Consider the following 20,707-nt stretch of genomic DNA (forward strand, 5'->3'; position numbering starts at 1 on the left):
AATGTAATGTATGTACACAGTGACCTCACCAGCAGAATAGTGAGTGCAGCTCTGGAGTATAATACAGGATGTAACTCAGGATCAGTAATGTAATGTATGTACACAGTGACCCCACCAGCAGAATAGTGAGTGCAGCTCTGGAGTATAATACAGGATGTAACTCAGGATCAGTAATGTAATGTATGTACACAGTGACCCCACCAGCAGAATAGTGAGTGCAGCTCTGGAGTATAATACAGGATGTAACCCCGCATCAGTAATGTATGTACACAGTGACCCCTCCCCAGCAGAGTAGTGAGTGCAGCTCTGGGGTATAATACAGGATGTAACTCAGGATCAGTAATGCAATGTATGGACACAGTGACCCCTCCCCAGCAGAATAGTGAGTGCAGCTCTGGAGGATAATACAGGATGTAACGCAGGATCAGTACAGGATCATTAATGTGATGTATTTACACAGTGACCCCACCAGCAGAATAGTGAGTGCAGCTCTGGAGTATAATACAGGGTGTAACTCAGGATCAGTAATGTGATGTATGTACACAGTGACCCCACCAGCAGAATAGTGAGTACAGCTTTGGAGTATAAGGATAATGTAATGCATGTGCAGTAACTCCACCAGCATGCTGACGGTTTCCCATACACACACAAACTGCAATACGATGCAACATTCCCAGTGTCAGTAAGGAGGTGAAGAGGTCTGTACACAGGAGGGACGTATTTCCACTGCACTTCAATTACAAAGCATCACACAGGTTGGTCAAGGGAACCGTTACCCACAATGCAACACTAACAGGGCCACATCACTATAAAAAGAAGGGGTATAGGGTGAATCCCGCCGGGGAGGTTATTGGGTCATGCGTTTCTTGGACACTCAGGTCGTACATACGGGTGCTGTCCTGGGCAATATCAGGGCAGACTGGCCGGGAGGAGCGGAAAGACCCTCACAGACAAAGAGTAACATGCAGTTACCTGAGGTTTCTTCACCTTAATGATCCAGCTTGGAGGGACTATGACTGCAGCGTGGGCCCCGAGCGAGCAGGGCTCCTCTATGTGATGTAACAGGAAGCAGGTGACCTTGTTGTGAAACTGGACGGGAACAGAGAAGAAAGACAGATGGGTTACAGATGGAAGTCTGACCCCCCCACACACTTATACAGGTGCACTGCTATAGGCACAGGACTGTCAATAGGGAGGACTGAGATCAGGGGCCGACACCTACTCACTGCTCAGTATGGGAGCTACATAGTTATATAGGCAATGATGGGCCAAGCTTGGTTCCCAATATGGTGCCCTGAATGTCCCAGTCAGTGGTCAGACGTTGTCCCATAATCTAATGAAGGCTTCCCCAACCTGAAACGCTGTAACTGTGGTGAAACTACAACTCCCAGCATGCCCTGACAGCCGCAGGCTGTCAGGGCATGCTGGGAGCTGTAGTTTCGCCACAGGTTGAGGAACATTAACCTAATGTGACATACACACAGATATATCAGCTCTCCCAGTGATAGTAAATACTTATATTCCCTAGGAAATCATTGTAATGTTAGTTAGAACTTTACACCTAGGGGGGAGATTTATCAAACATGGTGTAAAGTGAAACAGGCCCAGTTGCCCCTAGCAACCAATCAGATTCCACCTTTCATTTTCCAAAGAGTCTGTGAGGAATGAAAGGTGGAATCTGATTGGTTGCTAGGGGCAACTAAGCCAGTCTCACTTTACACTATGTTTTTATTCTTCCAGGAAATAAAGAAATTAAAGGGGTACTCCGGCAAATTTTCTTTGAAATTAACTGGTAGAAAATTATAAAGATTTGTAATTTACTTCTATTTAAAAATCTCCAGTCTTCCAGTACTTATCAGCTGCTGTATGTCCTAAAGGAAGTGGTGTATTCTTTTCAGTCACAGTGCTCCCTGCTGCCACCTCTGTCCAGAGCAGGAGAGGTTTTATTTTATTTTTTTAATTATATTTTATTAAAAGTTTTTTGTTATAACTGTACAAGCATTAAATCGGTACATTAAAATTGGTAGGAAAAAAATTACATGGAGATTGTAACTTGTAATTGTAAATTGTACTTATATGTAAAAATCTCCAGTCTTCCAGTACTTATCAGCTGCTGCATTTCCTGCAGGAAGTGGTGTATTTTCTCCAGTCTCTCTGCTGCCACCTCTGTTCATGTCAGGAACTGTCCAGAGCAGCAGCAAATCCCCATAGAAAACCTCTCCTGCTCTGGACAGTTCCTAACATGGACAGAGGTGGCAGCAGAGAGACTGGAGAAAATACACCACTTCCTGCAGGACATACAGCAGCTGATAAGTACTGGAAGACTGGAGATTTATAAATAGATGTAAATTACAAATCTGTTTAACTGAAAACTGAAAACTTTTTTTTTCACCGGAGTACCCCTTTAACAAAATGATATGTACATTGCCATTACCCTTCCCTCTGTCCGTGGGATATGCTGTTCTACTATCGGACACTGCTCATCTTCAGTTAGCGCTGTCCCTCTGTTATTGCTCCTGGACTGACGCAACTAGTATGCGGCTTCCTTGGGTGTATGAGAAGACGTCCCATCGATGAAGAAAACGGTAAGGCCCAGATTTGGACTGTTTCGTGCATTTCCAGGAGGAATAACAGAGGAACATCCCAAAGCTACGGATGCAGGAGGCAATTGTCAGCCCTGATGCCGCCACGTGCGTCCGTGCTCAGACGGAACGTCATGGACGCCGATCCCAGCCACGTCAGGAAATGATATAACCACCCGAATGTGGGTGAATTCTGGGTGGAAGGCGGAGATCACGTGCCGGGCCCCGGCTATATATAGTGCCAGGAGTTACACCGTGACTCTGCACAATGGGATTATTCAGAGCGCGGCGGCACAATACCCAGTAATTACAGAGCGGCAGAGCTGAGTGGGGACATGACTAATAGCGGAGCGCAGAGCACAGCGACACTATCATTACACAGCATGGCCTACGGTAATGCCTGGGTAGAGAGCGTTCCCGCGCCCCGTCTGGAAGACGCAAGACTGTAATGCTCAGCTCTAGGGGAAGAGATATGATACTAATCTCCGCACACAGGAATGATGGAGACGCGGGGGAGACTGCAAGAAACGGCCGCTGAAAACACCCTGCGGATTAGTCATACCCACCCAGGAGGGAGGAATGGCTGGATGATACAGGTGCCCCATATGGTACAGGTGTCTCCATCACAGGTGTGCCCCTTGGCATCTTTCACAAGTGCCACACACATAACACAAGCACTAGCTTCAGATTCCACTCTGTAGCACCACTGGTGCCCCCTATAGTGCCCGCTGCAGGTGCCACTGGTGCCCCTTATAGTACCTGATGCAGGTGCCCCTGGTGCCCCTATAGTGCCTGCTGCAGGTGCCCTCTATAGTACCTGATGCAGGTGCCCCTATAGTGCCTGCTGCAGGTGCCCCTGGTGCCCCTATAGTGCCTGCTGCAGATGCCCTCTATAGTACCTAAATCAGGTGTCACTGGTGCCCCCTATAGTACCTGGTGCAAGTGCCCCTGGTGCCCCCTACAGAACCTGCTGCAGGTGCCCCCTACAGTACCTGCTGCAGGTGCCCCTGGTGTCTCCTATAGACACTGCTGCAGATGCCCCTAGTGGCCTCCATAGTACCTGCTGCAGGCGCCCCCTATATTGTCTGCCGTAGGTGCCTTGGTACCTCTTATAGTGCTTGCTGCAGGTGCCCCTGGTGCCCTCCATACTACCTGCTGCAGGTGCCCGTTGTCTTCTATAGTGCTTGCCGCAGGTGACCCTGGTGTCTCCTATAGTGCCTGCTGTGGGTGCCCCTAGTGTACTCTATAGTGTCAGCTGCAGGTGCCCTATATAGGGCCAGCCTCAAGTAGTGACTCTCCCAGGATAGGGGACCATTAACTTTTCCTGGAATACCCCTTTGAAAGGAGGTTAACCCTCCCGGCATTACAGAGCGCAAAGACAGCAAGCTAGAGAGCGGTTTACATCAGCTGTCTCAGAAGGGAGGGGGGAGGAGGAGGGGGAGACGGAGAGAACAGCTCACAAGCAGATTTCTATGTCTTCAGCAGAGAGCAGCAGCTCAGAACTGGGGGAAGGAGACTGAATAGATAATAACAAGTATTTAAGGAATTGCTAATCTCCAGGAGGGGGGATGATTTAACATCTATTACACCTGAGCGGAATACCCCTTTAAGGACCCTTAGACACCAGAGACACCCTGATCATATCCTTCTGGCCCTGGGGATTGGTTGATGAGAATGGGCGACTTCTTGATATTGCTGCACAAGCACTTGCACTGGAAGGGGGAGTCAAAGGTCCCATTGACTTTTTTTATATAGTGCGCCTCCTGCTGGACACTCCAGAGGAATTACAACTGATTCGTGACATCACGGTTTTCGAGAGAACTTGAAGATTCCATGATCTAATAAATTAGGGGAAATAGCAGTATATGAGCATTTCCCATAATTAATGTACATTAGGAATTTGTCTAACTTTCCATAAGTAATAGCATATTAAAAATTACTTTTGGCCGAACTTCTCCTTTAAATACTGCTATTAGTCCATCTTACCGCCTGCTTGCACCACGAGCAGCTGATAGCCACAATTTCCTTGCTGTGGAATGAAAACTTCTGCTGAAAACCCTGCAAGAAAATAAAATAAATAAAAAGATAAGATACAGAGGAAACGTGATCCCCATCAGGATGTGGCTTCTTCTGCCAAAAGATAATCAGCGATGTATCCGCTTATAACCCGAAGATCAGAGGAGCAGGTGACTGATGCATTGCATTCTGGGAGATGTGGCACTATGCACCATAACCAGAAGGGGGCGCCAGTGACATGTGAGATCAGTCAGCAATAGAAGGCTATAGAATTCTGCACGCAGCTTTGGGTGTGACTGGAGAATCATAGGAATATATTGAAGTCATCTGGAGGGGACAAGACGTATTTCTTTCATCGATTCCGTCTGCACTTCAGAATTTATGGAGACGTCTAGTTATGATAAAACCGACGGGAAAGAAATCACGCTTTTAAGCGAATTACAGATCCAATAAATCTAAAGTGTTCACTCCACCGCAGCTACTGCCGGCAATTAGGATTCTACAGGCACTTAGATGGGAGGAGTCACATGAGCCGCATCCCCAAACACCATAACCAAGGGATACAGAGCCAGTGCAGTATTATTATTAGTTATATCCCTGTATATAGGAGCAGTATTATAGTAGTTATATTCCTGTATATAGGAGCAGTAATATAGTAGTTATATTCTTGTATATAGGGAGCAGTATTATAGTAGTTGTATTCTTGTATATAGGAGCAGTATTATAGTAGTTATATTCCTGTATATAGGGGGCAGTATTATAGTAGTTATATTCCTGTGTATTATATTTATACACAGACACTCTGGTGTTGATTTTTAATACAGGCCTAGCGGCATTAGTATCAGCCATAGATGGGATGTGCAGCCGTTCCATTTTCTCCAGTTCGTGTTTCACAGTTCTCCCTCTCTGAACAGCTCGCACTCCTTTATAAGACCCACATGACCAAAATTAGCAGGATATGCCTGTGCTCACATGTCTGGACCCTATGTCTTCCCCATTCTGTGAGAGCAGCAATGGTAAGTGTAATACCATATCCATACTTGTGTCGTTTGGGGGCAGCCTTCCCCGCCGGTGGTGCTGGCTGGGTTTTGGTGGGGCTTTTTGGGTCTGGTCCTGTGTCATTGGGGTTGCAGGGCCATTCCATGGCCTCCCTTCCCTGCACGTGCACGCTTTGCGGGGTTGGCGGTCGCTGACCGACACGGTGTGGAGTTAGCGTAGGAACCCGTGTGGACCAGAGGACCTGCGCGGTGGTACACGGGGCAATATGGCTTGATCAATGCATATACAGACACTCTGGTGTTGATTTTTAATATAGGCCTAGCGGCATTAGTATCAGCCATAGATGGGATGTGCAGCCGTTCCATTTTCTCCAGTTCGTGTATTATAGTAGTTATATTCTTGTATATAGGGGGCAGTATTATAGTAGTTATATTCCTGTATATAGGAGCAGTATTATAGTAGTTATATTCTTATATATAGGAGCAGTATTATAGTAGTTATATTCTTATATATAGGGGGCAGTATTATAGTAGTTATATTCCTGTATATAGGAGCAGTATTATAGTAGTTATATTCCTGTATATAGGAGCAGTATTATAGTAGTTATATTCCTGTATATAGGAGCAGTATTATAGTAGTTATATTCTTGTATATAGGAGCAGTATTATAGTAGTTATATTCTTGTATATAGGGGCAGTATTATAGTAGTTATATTCTTGTATATAGGAGCAGTATTATAGTAGTTATATTCCTGTATATAGGAGCAGTATTATAGTAGTTATATTCCTGTATATAGGAGCAGTATTATAGTAGTTATATTCTTGTATATAGGAGCAGTATTATAGTAGTTATATTCCTGTATATAGGAGCAGTATTATAGTAGTTATATTCCTGTATATAGGAGCAGTATTATAGTAGTTATATTTCTGTATATAGGAACAGTATTAGGCTGGGTTCACACTATGTATATTTGAGGCTGTATTTGTGAGGCTGTATAGCAACCAAAACCAGGAGTGGATTGAAAACACAGAAAGGCTATGTTCACATAATGTTGTAATTGAGTGGATGGCCGTCATTTAATGGCAAATTTTTGCTGTTATTTTAAAACAACGGCTGTTATATTGAAATAATGGCAGTTATTTACCGTTATATGACGGCCATCCACTCAATTTCAACATTGTGTGAACAGAGCCTTTCTGTGTTTTCAATCCACTCCTGGTTTTGGTTGCTATGAGGACCTGACATGAGGACCAAATACTGCCTGAAGTATACAGTGTGTGAACCCAGCTTTATAGTAGTTATATTACTGTATATAGGGGGCAGTATTATAGTAGTTATATTCCTGTATACAGGGAGTAGTATTATAATACTGTAGTTATACTTTTATGCAGTCACTCTCCTATGAAGTGGATGAGTTACTGTTCTTAGGATGTTTTTATAATACAATGACTTCACTAAAGATTGCTCATGTATTTAGTGGATGGATCATTCTGTGGATCGGTGGGGGTCTCGCACCCTGACAGTTCATTATGACATTTCATGATGATTAATCACTTAGACACCATAAAGATGAAGAGGACATTATGATTTATTGTACAGTGCGGTCTGGAGCGGCTTATATCATGGTAATAACAGTGAACAGGACGAGGGTCCTTTATCATGATAATACGGTGATCGGCCGTCCTCTTACCTTCCCGCAGTGCTTGCATTTCCCCTCTTGCCGTCGTCGATGTACCCAGTGATGCCTCACCAAATTCTGCTGGTTAGAACAACAAGAAAAATGTCTGACCTGAGGAAAAACCATTAGAGCGTGGGTCAGGCTGGATATCCAGGGCGGGCACCGACAGCAACACACAGGTGGAGACAGGGGCTTAAGGAGCAACTCCACCCAAAATAGAGGATATAGTGACCACTATAATACAGGTGACCAATACACATCTCTTCTATTTAGGCCTATTTAGGGGGAGCCGGAGAGAAAATCTCACAAACAATTTTTTCTATCTTCAGCAGAAAGCAGCAGATGAGAACTGGGGGAAGGAGACTTAATAGATAATAACAAGTATGGAAGGAATTGTAAGTCTCATCACGGGCAGCAACATATAAAACTTTATGTGGAGTATCCCTTTAAGAGATAATTGCCAGTAAAAAAAAAAAAAAAATGTAACGTTAAAATAAACAATGTGTAAAATAAAACAAAAAGCAAAGAGAAAACAAAAAATGCTCAAACTACATATCGACCATATAAAACAACAGAAAAGTGACGTCTTCTTTTCCAATTGAATAGAATCAGCCATCAGATTCAATTTGGATTTAAAAGTGCCTCGAAATGATGTGTAGGCCGATATGAGGTCTCCAAGAATTGTATCCAACTGTATCCAAACTCCCTAGCTCCAAGACTGCTTAACTCGGGTTAGACTTAGTAGAGTTGGGGTCAGAATACGGGTTACTAGGGTTAGGGTTAGTAGGATCAGGATTAGGTCCCCCCTTCTACTTAGTCTAACCCTAATTTGACTTGTTATGGAAACTGGTATATGGACCTCACCCAAAGTGAGATTTAGGGTCAATAGGGGAAGGATTAGGGTTAGAAACAGGGTTAGAGTTAGGCCTAGGATTACTAAGGACAGAGTTATTAGGGTAAGGTTGGGGTTAGTAGGATCAGGGTTAGGTTTAGAGACCCAACATCTAACTAATTCTAATCCTAACATGACTCGTTATATATACTGTTTATGGATCTAAGCCAAACTTAGATTTAGGGGTAACAAGGTTAAAGATTAGGATTACTAGAGTTAGGGTTACTAGGGTTGGAGCAGATTTAGGATCAGGATTAGATTTAGAGTCCCTAACAGACTCAAATCCAATTACTAGGGAAAGAGTTAGGGTTAGTAGGGATAGTAGGGTTAGAGTAAGGCATAGTAGGATCAGCATTAGATTAAGAGTCTCTAACCCTACTGACTCAAATCCTATCTTAGGTTTAGGGTTAGTAGGGTAAGGGTAAGGTATAATAGGGTAAGGGTAAGGAATGATAGGGTAAGGGTAAGGAATGATAGGTTAAGGTTTAGGGTTAGTAAGGTAAGGGTAAGGAATAATAGGGTAAGGGTTACTAGAGAAGGAGATAGGGATAGTAGGCACAGGGTTAGGGTTAGAACCCCTTCTTTACTAACTCCTAACCATAACTTGAATCATTATGGAAACTCATTTATGGATCTAACCCGAACTTAGCTTTTGGGTATATAGAGAACGGATTAGGGTAAATGAGGTTACAGTCGGTGTTAGGGTTTAAGGGGACAGAGTTACTAAAGGACAGCGTTAGTAAAGTTAGTGAGTTAGTAGTATCAGGGTTAGGTTAAGAGTCCATACCCCTACTAAATCTAACACTAACTTAGTTATGGATGCTTGTTTATGGCTCTGAGCCAAACTTGGATTTAGGGTTAGCAGAGTTTGAGTTTGTAGGGTTAGAGTAAGGGTTAATTTGGTAAGACTCAGGTTTAGGATTACTAGGATCAGGATTACGATTTGGGGTCCTGAAACCTACTGGTAAAAACCCTATCTTAGATTTAGGCTAAGTAGGGTAAGGGTTAGTATTGGTCGGGTAGGGGTTAACATTCGTAGGTTAAGGGTTAAGACTGGTAGGGTAAGGGTTAAGACTGGTAGGGTAAGGTTGGTATTAGTAGGTTAAGGTTTAGGATTGGTAGGGTAAGGTTAGGGTTGGTAGGGTAGGGTTAATATTGGTAGAGTAAGGGTTAGGATATGTAGAGTAAGATTTAGGATTGGTAGGGTAAGCGTTAGTATTGGTAGGGTAAGGATTAGGATTGATTGAGTAAGGTTTAGGATTGGTAGGGTATGGTTAGGGTTGGTAGAGTAAGGTTTAGGATTGGTAGGGTAAGGTTAGGGTTGGTAGAGTAAGGTTTAGGATTGGTAGGGTAAGGTTTAGGATTGGTAGGGTAAGGTTTAGGATTGGTAGGGTAAGGTTTAGGATTGGTAGGGTAAGGTTAGGGTTGGTACAGTAAGGTTAGGGTTGGTAGGGTAAGGTTTAGGGTTGGTAGGGTGAGGTTTAGGGTTGATAGGGTAAGGGTAAGGATTGGTAGAGAAAGGGTTAGGATTGGTAGAGAAAGGGTTAGGATTGGTAGGGTAAGGTTTAGGATTGGTAGGGTAAGGTTTAGGATTGGTAGAGTTACTAGGGAGTTACGGTAAGTAGTGAAACTTGGGTTAGACTACTACCACTAACCTTAACACAACTTGTTATGGATACGCATTTATGGATGTAACCCTTACTTAGATTCAGGGTTGGTAGGGTAAGAATTAGGGTTAGTTGTGCTACAGTCTCTATCCCCAACCTTACCCCTAACTTTCCTGATTACTACAATGGGAGCCACCCTACTGAGCGTTTCAACCAAAGTTTGGGAAAATTCGAATCACTTGTCTCCACGCAAAAAATAGATAACAAATATAAAAATTACATATAAATAATAATAATAATAATAATAAACAATAATAATAATAATAATAATAATAATAAAATAAATTATAGCTTTTAAATTTGCAAATGATGTGGTGGTTCAGTGACTGTATCTATTGCATACAGTAACAATACAGTGTATATAGCATACTTTATAGAGTATATAGTGTCGTATTTGTTAAAGGGTGTCTGAAAGCCTAGGGCAAGTTTCTGGAAGTTTCCTCACCTTAGCCTGGACTTACCTCTCTTGGAGCTCGGGAGGTGACATCACGAAATGTTGGTTTGCACCTAAAATTAATCTAAAGTTGCCGTAGAAGAGAGGGCAGTTAGGTTATAGAACGATAACAACTTACAAATAGCTCAAGAAATTTAATAGGATAAAAAAACTGGTTTATCAGTTTACAACGGATTCCCTGTAGCTACGATATAGGTGTTGTCCAGCAGATGGCGCCAACCTACCTTCTCTAGTTGATCCATACAAGCCACGTGAACCACAATTTTACACGCTGCGCACTTTCTCCGTACAGCTGATTTCTAATGAAAGAAGAAATGTTAGTCAGAGAGCAAGTGGCCGTGCATTGTGCCCGGTGAGTGTGGGTGGCCGTATAAACTAGGACAGTATATTTATAGCCAGTAATGAACAACCCGCTGTCACTGATGTCCTGATCGGAGGAGTCGTTCTGCCCAATGAGTAACACTCAGCGTGATAGAGAAGTAACTCACACGGTCTGAAGTACAAGAACTCCTCATCTGTGTCTACTAATGCACCAGATTACACACAAAATATGTCCTATTTCAGGATGAAAAGATACAGTATCCAGATAAATAGCACCCAGATTCTATACAGTGCCCAGATAAATAGTGCCCAGATTACATACAGTGCCCAGATAAATAGTGCCCAGATTACATACAGAGCCCAGATAAATAGCACCCAGATTCTATACAGTGCCCAGATAAATAGTGCCCAGATTACATACAGTGCCCAGATAAATAGTGCCCAGATTACATACAGTGCCCAGATAAATAGTGCCTAGATTACATACAGTGCCCAGATAAATAGTGCCCAGATTACATACAGTGCCCAGATAAATAGTGCCCAGATTACATACAGTGCCCAGATAAATAGTGCCCAGATTACATACAGTGCCCAGATAAATAGTGCCCAGATTACATACAGTGCCCAGATAAATAGTGCGCAGATTACATACAGTGCCCAGATTACATACAGAGCCCAGATAAATAGCACCCAGAATACATACAGTGTACCATACAGTGCCCAGATAAATAGTGCCCAGATTTTATACAGTGCCCAGATAATAAAAATTTCAGATTTCATAGTGCCATGCAGTGCCCAGATAAATAATGCCCAGATGTCATAGGGTGCCATGCAGTGCCCAGATTAATAACCCCCGGATGTCATAGAATGCCATGCAGCCCCCAGATAAATAATGTCTAGATGTCATAGGTTCCATGCAGTGCCCAGATAATAACGCCCAGATTTCAAGAGGTGCCCAACAGGCAAAGAAAATCCCAAATTACTGCACAGAATTTGCAGGATGACTTATGAGTTCCCCCCATAGTGCTTATCACATGGCTGACTATAGTCTCTTTCTCTGACGGCTTCATACAGCGCCCCCCCCCCTGTACAAGTGTCGGACCTTACTGCCTCATCATGTACAGACAGGGGCATGCTGAACTGTGTGGAATGGTGACAGCACCACAAAAAAGTAAAAAATAAAAATAAATAAAAATTTTTTTGTCTCCTGTCACTTGTAACTCTGGACGAGTCCCTGGGGGCAATGATGGAAAAGAACGGCTAAGATCTCCCCAAATCCCCCCCCCCCCCCCCCGCCTCATCAGCGCTGTCCACAGACACATAACACAACATGGCAGCCCATCCCTACGGGAGCGGACCGAACTCATACACACTAATTCTTCTCCATGGCAACCCACATTGCCATGGCAACAGCCTAAAAATCTGCAGTTGAGTATTGGGGGCTAATCACTCCGTACAGTTACTGCAGGGGATGAGCAGAGATGGCGGATTACTAACTTCAAGGGGGGGGGGGGGGGGCTCTGTGGCGGTAAACAGAGGCCGGGTGAGGCTGAGGTGACTGGCCCCGGGGCCACTCCACAAGATACATATTGAGTCTAATTAGTCAATATTGTGCAAATACAGATCCCAGTAGGATCGGGAGACGGCTCGACCCGTCTGCTTAAAATTTATGAAATTCGAGAAGGAAAAGTCGTGATTTCTCTAAATTTTTATTGCGGCGCTGTGAAGTGAGAAGTTTGTCTGCTTCTAAATACTTTTGACACTTTATGGTATAGTTCCCTGACTAAAAGGAGGTGCCTGGCCCTTTAAGCCCTTAAAAGGGGTCCTCTGCTTTGGCCAATCCCTGCTTGTTAGAAGGGACCTTTAACAATAAACTCATCACAAAGGATCTTCTCTGCTGGGGTCTAATTAAAACTCTAGTAGTAAGTATTCAATATCTCTACAGCGCCACCTCAGGGGAAATTACACATTACACCAGCGTTCATTCAAATCTATAGGTTGTCTGTGTAATAAAGGAGGGGGATTTTTTATTTTTTGCTTAGTGAAGCAACCAAAAGAGCAATTCTAGAGCGGGCTCCTGCACTGTATATGGAGCGGGCTGGGCTTCTGCACTGTATATGGAGGGGGCTGGGCCCCTGCACTGTATATAGAGGGGGCTGGGCTCCTGCACTGTATATAGAGGGGGCTGGGCTCCTGCACTGTATATGGAGCGGGCTAGGCTTCTGCACCTTATATGGAGGGGGCTGGGCCCCTGCACTGTATATAGAGGGGGCTCGGCTCCTGTACTGTATATGGAGCGGGCTCGGCTCCTGCACTGTATATGGAGCAGGCTGGGCTCCTGCACTGTATATGGAGCAGGCTGGGCTCCTGCACTGTATATGGAGCGGGCTGGGCTCCTGCACTGTACATGGAGCAGGCTGGGCTCCTGCACTGTATATGGAGCGGGCTGGGCTCCTGCACTGTATATGGAGCGGGCTGGGCTCCTGCACTATATATGGAGCGGGCTGGGCTTCTGCACTGTATATGGAGGGGGCTGGGCTTCTGCACTGTATATGGAGGGGGCTGGGCCACTGCACTGTATATAGAGGGGGCTGGGCTCCTGCACTGTATATAGAGGGGGCTGGGCTCCTGCACTGTATATGGAGCGGGCTAGGCTTCTGCACCTTATATGGAGGGGGCTGGGCCCCTGCACTGTATATAGAGGGGGCTGGGCTCCTGCACTGTATATAGAGGGGGCTCGGCTCCTGTACTGTATATGGAGCGGGCTCGGCTCCTGCACTGTATATGGAGCGGGCTCGGCTCCTGCACTGTATATGGAGCGGGCTCGGCTCCTGCACTGTATATGGAGCAGGCTCGGCTCCTGCACTGTATATGAGGCGGGCTCGGCTCCTGCACTGTATATGGAGCGGGCTAGGCTTCTGCACCTTATATGGAGGGGGCTGGGCCCCTGCACTGTATATAGAGGGGGCTCGGCTCCTGCACTGTATATGGAGCGGGCTCGGCTCCTGCACTGTATATGGAGCGGGCTCGGCTCCTGCACTGTATATGGAGCGGGCTCGGCTCCTGCACTGTATATGGAGCAGGCTGGGCTCCTGCACTGTATATGGAGCGGGCTGGGCTCCTGCACTGTATATGGAGCGGGCTGGGCTCCTGCACTGTATATGGAGCGGGCTGGGCTCCTGCACTGTATATGGAGGGGGCTGGGCCCCTGCACTGTATATAGAGGGGGCTGGGCTCCTGCACTGTATATGGAGCGGGCTGGGCTCCTGCACTGTATATGGAGCGGGCTGGGCTCCTGCACTGTATATGGAGCGGGCTGGGCTCCTGCACTGTATATGGAGGGGGCTGGGCCCCTGCACTGTATATAGAGGGGGCTGGGCTCCTGCACTGTATATGGAGCGGGCTCGGCTCCTGCACTGTATATGGAGCGGGCTCGGCTCCTGTACTTTATATGGAGCGGGCTCGGCTCCTGCACTGTATATGGAGCGGGCTCGGCTCCTGTACTGTATATGGAGCGGGCCCGGCTCCTGCACTGTATATGGAGCGGGCTTGGCTCCTGCACTGTATATGGAGCGGGCTCGGCTCCTACACTGTATATGGAGGGGGCTCGGCTCCTGCACTGTATATGGAGCGGGCTCGGCTCCTACACTGTATATGGAGGGGGCTCGGCTCCTGCACTGTATATGGAGCGAGCTCGGCTCCTGCACTGTATATGGAGCGGTCCGGGCTCCTGCACTGTATATGGAGCGGGCTCGGCTCCTGCACTGTATATGGAGGGGGCTGGGCCCCTGCACTGTATATGGAGCGGGCTGGGCCCCTGCACTGTATATGGAGCGGTCCGGGCTCCTGCACTGTATATGGAGCGGGCTCGGCTCCTGCACTGTATATGGAGCGGGCTCGGCTCCTGCACTGTATATGGAGCGGGCTCGGCTCCTGCACTGTATATGGAGCGGGCTCGGCTCCTGCACTGTATATGGAGCGGGCTCGGCTCCTGCACTGTATATGGAGCGGGCTCGGCTCCTGCACTGTATATGGAGCGGGCTGGGCTCCTGCACTGTATATGGAGCGGGCTGGGCTCCTGCACTGTATATGGAGCGGGCTCGGCTCCTGCACTGTATATGGAGCGGGCTCGGCTCCTGCACTGTATATGGAGCGGGCTCGGCTCCTGCACTGTATATGGAGCGGGCTCGGCTCCTGCACTGTATATGGAGCGGGCTGGGCTCCTGCACTGTATATGGAGCGGGCTCGGCTCCTGCACTGTATATGGAGCGGGCTCGGCTCCTGCACTGTATATGGAGCGGGCTCGGCTCCTGTACTGTATATGGAGCGGGCTCGGCTCCTGCACTGTATATGGAGCGGTCCGGGCTCCTGCACTGTATATGGAGCGGGCTCGGCTCCTGCACTGTATATGGAGCGGTCCGGGCTCCTGCACTGTATATGGAGCGGGCTCGGCTCCTGCACTGTATATGGAGCGGGCCCGGCTCCTGCACTGTATATATGGAGCGGGCTCGGCTCCTGTACTGTATATGAGGCGGGCTCGGCTCCTGCACTGTATATGGAGCGGTCCGGGCTCCTGCACTGTATATGGAGCGGTCCGGGCTCCTGCACTGTATATGGAGCGGGCTCGGCTCCTGCACTGTATATGGAGCGGGCTCGGCTCCTGTACTGTATATGGAGGGGGCTGGGCTCCTGCACTGTATATGGGGTAAAAACTGGTGTGTGTTCTTGTCTCAGGCTCTGTAGCATTTAGTCCATGTGACATCATACACCTGGTCTCCACAATTGAAGGACCCAATTTTCTACTATTAAGTCCAACTATCAAATATACAATTTTTGTCTTATTCTTTCCAAAAACAGCGCCACTTTTGACCTTTGGCTGTGTGTGGTATTGCACATACACATTCAAGCAAATCATTCTGGATGAGACCCTTTGACTAATCCTGCACCGCCCCTTTAAAAAAAGTGATGTGATAACATCCATGATAACACAGATCATGTGCACGATGAGTTGTACTCACAGAAAACTTGACTTGGCAGTTCTCTTCCCCCAGGTAACACAGGTCTCCCGATACATTGGTCTCCTGCCATAGGTGCTCCCCATTCACCGCATTCTCCTGCAGGGTAAATAACAAGATATTGGAAATACATGGCTACTTTCTTTCCAAAAAAATAAAAATACAGCGCCACCCCTGCCCTCAGGTTCTGTATGGTATTACAACTCTGCTTCTTTCACTTTAATGGAACTGATCTGCAATATCGCCATGTTTTTAAGCGCCCATGTTTCCCCCCCCCCCCCATCCATCCATTCAATAGACTCACGCAAACTGCAATACTAGAGTCGTCCCATAGAGGGGTCTGGCTCCGTTATGGTCCTATTACGCGGAGCGATTTTTTAACGATTGACGACTAACGATAAATAATCGCAAACGAGATTGTTTATCGGTAACCTGAAATCGTTCACCATATTACACAGAAAGATGGTCTTTAGTTACGATCGTTACTACAATCGTTATTGCGATCATTACTATGATCGTTTATTCCATCTGATCTCAGCAAAACAATGGACAATGTGCAATTACACTGAACGATTAGTGAACAAATGCGAAACTATAGCGAACGAATGTGGAATTACAGCGAATGATCAGCGATAATTTCAGGTTCAGATCTAAATCAACGATCAACGACATACGAACAATTTTTTGATCGTTTCCTGCAATTACACAGAACGATTATCGTTTAAGTTCGAACGATATAACGATTTTTCGCACGATAATCGTCCCGTGTGATAGGACCCTTAGGGCCCTATTTCATGGTTTGATAATCGGCCTAATCAGTCCTATCCGGCCGATTATCGCTCTGTGTAAGAAACACAACGATCAGCCGAGATCGTTCATATAGGTTTGGACCTATAATTGTCGTGCGCCGACCGCGCATTGCTACGTGTTATAGCGATGCCCGTCCATCGGCTGACAATTTCCAAAGTGTATAGATTACCTATCCATGCTGCAGGGTTCCTCCTGCACTCTGCTTCTCCCCAGGTCCCGCATGCTCCAGCTTCAGAGCGGCCAGTCTGAGCTGACAGGCCGGGAACGGCGCGGCCAGTGATTGGCTGAACGGCCTGTCAGCTGAGATAGGCCGCTCTGAAGGGGAGAAGAAGACCGCAAGAGGAGCATGGATGTATAGGGGGAGATTTATCAAACATGGTGTAAAGTGAAACTGGCTCAGTTGCCCCTAGCAACCAATCAGATTCCACCTTTCATTCCTAACAGACTCTTTGGAAAATGAAAGGTGGAATCTGATTGGTTGCTAGGGGCAACTGAGCCAGTTTCACTTTACTCCATGTTTGATGAATCTCCCCAATAGAGTTTAAGCAAGGGCTGCAAGGACATCGGTAACGATGTCCGTGCAGCCCTTGTTAAACGATTATAGGGCCGTGTAATAGGCCCAGTAACAGTTACAGTTAATATCGGGCCCATGTAATAGGACCCTTAGTGTAAGAAACCAGCCATCATCTTCTTGTCCTTCCCAGCCACTTCTAACCCAATGCCAAAAATAAATTCATCCTAGATCCGCCCCCCCCCTTTCCGAAACACAGTAAAGTGAGAGACCCGTACAGTCCAGTCCAGGGTGGTGCGTGGCTCTTTCAGGGGTCCATTGGAGATGGTCAGGGTGGGGCAGTGCACAGGAGCCAGGTGCTGAAGTCCAGATCGGGAAATTGCTTTCCTGAAAAAAAATAAGAAAAGAAAAAACTTTATTAGTAACAGAGGAGGTGGGGGGCAATTTCTAGCAAAAAAATAATAAAAATAAAAAAAAATTAGAGCATTATACACTATACATCCACTCATCATAATAGAAAGCGATCAAAAAGAGTGTCTCCTTCTATGGAGGACTCAGGGTGACCAGTATTACACAGACAGCTATCAGAATAGGGGACATGTAATACCACACTTGCCCTGCGGTGGCCACTATTGCTATAACAGAAAGCCATTAAAAAGAGTAGCTTCTCCTTTAAAGCAGGAAAAGGGAACCATGGTTCTCCAGCTGTTGCAAAACTACAACTCCCATCATGCCTGGACAGCCAAAGCTAAAGCTATCACCACTTCCGAGTTCAACTCTCAGCTCCTCTTCAGCTACAATGTCAATTACCCGCTCAGCCAATCAGTGACTGGGGCGGAACAACTCCCCAGTCACTGATTGGCTGAGCAGACAAGAATGAGTAGGCCGTGACGTTGCAGCTGGAGGAGCCGGGTACATGACCTACCCCACATGACGTACCCGGATTCCAGACGAAAATGACAGGCGGCGGCTGTAAGCCAGGCCCAGCAGCGGCACTACAGAGGCACAGAGACTGGTAAGAATACTTTGTTTATTTTGTTCCCACACCCCCCAGCCTGCATTTTTTTTTTACTTTCATGGGACCTGCCTTTTAAAGGGGAAGTCCGGAGTCAGACATTTTTTTCAAAAGTCGGGGAGGAGGTGGCTGAATATAACAACATGCGCCTATCTCCTCGGCTCCAGCTCAGGGGTCCGCTATCCCCCACTCCAGTTGCCAGTCCCCCAGCCGCTTCCTTGTCTGGGCGGAGACATGTGTCAGCCCCGCTCAGCCAGTCAGCGGTGTTCCGCCACTTCCTCCCTAGCTTTTTGAAAAAAAGTCTCCGACCCTGGACTTCTCCTTTAAGTAGACACCACTGTGCAGCTTCCAGACCAAAGAAGACAGGGCATTCTGGTAAAACGCTATAGTTGTGGACGCCAGGAATCGATGACGTGTAAGAATAATTCTACACATCGTAATAAACCTTACACGTTTGCTTAGAACTCGTTCCAAAACAAAGGAACATTGAGCGTCGCCTCTATCAGCTGAACTGGTATTAACCTCCATGAGTCATCGCAGTATCCAGGTTTTCTCCAGTGGGATCTCTGTCAAGAGAGAGCAGACAGATGGACCCATCCAACCGAGAATGTTCGTGGGGATAAAAACACACGGAGGTAAAAAAGAAAAAAATAACGAAAAAGCTCAGAAATATTAAAATACGAGAAATGGCGTCGACTACTGAGTCAGAAAACATAAAAACATTTCTTTCCAAGAATTAAAATTGTAGATAAATCATTGGAGGTGTCTTCCAGAGAGGGGGACGAGGACATGACGTGAGGACATGACGCCACTCCAATTACACTGCAAAAAGCGCTCGTAAAAAAAAAACAAAAAAAACTTAAAAGTATCAAATAGAAAGAATCATCAGAATATTGTCGAAATCTAAAAAACAAAACAAAAAAAACATCCAAGAACCTGATGTGACTCTACGATTATCACAACACGTATGAAACGCCGAGAACTCCTAGGACTGGATGGAGTTCAATTGGATATGGCTCTAGGAGACCTTAGTGTGACTTTTTTGAGGACTTTGACGTCGGACCAAATTTTGCAAAATGAAATGGATTGGTAACCAACTCCCTTAATACAGATTTGGCTACAGTGGAGTAAGAGCCGGAAGGAACTAAGGGTGGAGAACTTAGAGGAGCCCAAGGTGGTGGGGGTAGATGCCCCATCATCCATACTTATGCCTGTGATAATGGTCATGGGGCCACATATAAGAAATGGTTGGCCCATCAGAATATCAGTAAACAGAACATAGTAATAGCTCTAAGGAGGAAATTGCTTATCGGCAATCAGGCCGAGTAGGCAGAAGGTTAGTGACCGTATCGCTGTATGTCCTATGTGCACACACTTATCGTGTTAGTCTGCTGACCAACGTAGAATTCGCTTTACAGATGCAAATCTAGGTCCCGTGTTATAAAGTATCAGCGACAACCCGCAAACCAGAACAATGTGGCCTCAGATATGGATCTGTCGGTAAACACGAATAGTAACACCATAGAAGAGCTAAGCGATTGCACAAGATCATGTTTGGTTATAACATTTTAACCATAAGTATCATACTGGCTTCTACGTGTTCCCCTAATCTAACAAACATATCTTGGCAAGGGGTAGGGCAGATGTAGACGAGACTATAACTCCAGGGTTGGGTTTGTCCATAGTCTGTTATAGAACTTTGGTGGAACTGTAGATGCAAAGCAAGTGTCAATTTAGATTTTTGGCTTTTTTTTTTCATTGGTGATGGTGGTGGACCATCAACCACAACCTATTATATCAATATGTACATAAGTCTCCCAATCATGGCTGAGGTTATGTATAAACTGCACCCCCGGGCCAGAAAAAAAATTAGCGCCACCCCCAAACAAATGATGTGCCCCTATTCTATTCTGCTGAGTGAGCTCACAAAGAAGCAAGACATATGAGAAGATCTATTTTAGCATCTAGTCTCTTGAGCATTTTAGGGTCTCTTATGGTGACCGGATGTTATCTGGCCGTACAGTCAAAAAGTAAAACTAAAACAGACAAAAGTCAAACACAACTACCCAATAATCATCAAAATACTAAAAAAAAAACTAATTAATCTTTATCTAAGAGATGACAGTATCCACCTACTTAGAAACACCTACACACCTTGAGGATCCACAGACACCAGCTTCGCCTTCAGAGCTGTTGCTACTAGATGTAAGGAGGTCTTCCTCTCCCTCCAGATCACTGTGTTGTTGATTCGTCTGGTCAAGTAACTTACAGTCCATCCAAATATCCCAGAGCAGGTCCTCCACGTTCCGAATATTCAAAGACTTTAAAGTATGTTTTTGGACACTCTTTACGGCAAAACGTGGGTTGACCCTTACAGGCGCTGTGCTGGATTTCCTTCGACTGTTTTTCTTGCCTACTTGCACAGAAACCCTTCGATGCGCCAAGAGTTCTAGAGATGGTCCACCAGCTCCTGACTTACGACGGACTTTTGAAGCCGCCAGACTCATTCTCCTATCGGTCTCCTTTGGACGGGACTTGCTAAAATGGCGATGGAAAAAACTCTCCATGGTGTCTAGAAGTTTAGGCCCACGATATGTCCTGGGCTTCTTCTGGAACGCTCAAAGAACTTTCATAAAATGGTGTTCTCCTATGACAATCAAGGACTCTTAAAGTTGGGTATTTCAAGGTCCCTGTGGACTTTTTACACCCTTCTAGTGTCTCGAGTCTATGTCCTTAACCTTTGCTCT

At 46.0% G+C, this 20,707-nt stretch overlaps 1 protein-coding gene across 8 annotated transcripts in view; it reads right to left on the reverse strand.

The window, feature by feature from the left end:
• DGKI (diacylglycerol kinase iota) overlaps positions 1-20,707 on the reverse strand; it is a 152,509-nt gene that overhangs the window by 71,524 nt on the left and 60,278 nt on the right. For 3 of the 8 annotated variants that reach the window (XM_069967009.1, XM_069966973.1, XM_069967026.1), the window contains exons 2-8: positions 17,224-17,332; positions 15,628-15,723; positions 10,513-10,587; positions 10,296-10,352; positions 7,288-7,386; positions 4,569-4,640; positions 973-1,089 (exon numbers count right to left, since the gene is read on the reverse strand). In XM_069967009.1, the coding sequence (XP_069823110.1) occupies positions 973-1,089; positions 4,569-4,640; positions 7,288-7,386; positions 10,296-10,352; positions 10,513-10,587; positions 15,628-15,723; positions 17,224-17,332 (625 nt within the window). The remainder of the gene's footprint in view (positions 1-972; positions 1,090-4,568; positions 4,641-7,287; positions 7,387-10,295; positions 10,353-10,512; positions 10,588-15,627; positions 15,724-17,223; positions 17,333-20,707) is intronic. The other 5 variants (XM_069967037.1, XM_069966999.1, XM_069967016.1 and 2 more) reach the window with 3 other exon arrangements.

Source organism: Dendropsophus ebraccatus, chromosome 1 (genome assembly GCF_027789765.1).
Source record: "Dendropsophus ebraccatus isolate aDenEbr1 chromosome 1, aDenEbr1.pat, whole genome shotgun sequence".
In the NCBI taxonomy this organism is placed as follows: domain Eukaryota; kingdom Metazoa; phylum Chordata; class Amphibia; order Anura; family Hylidae; genus Dendropsophus; species Dendropsophus ebraccatus.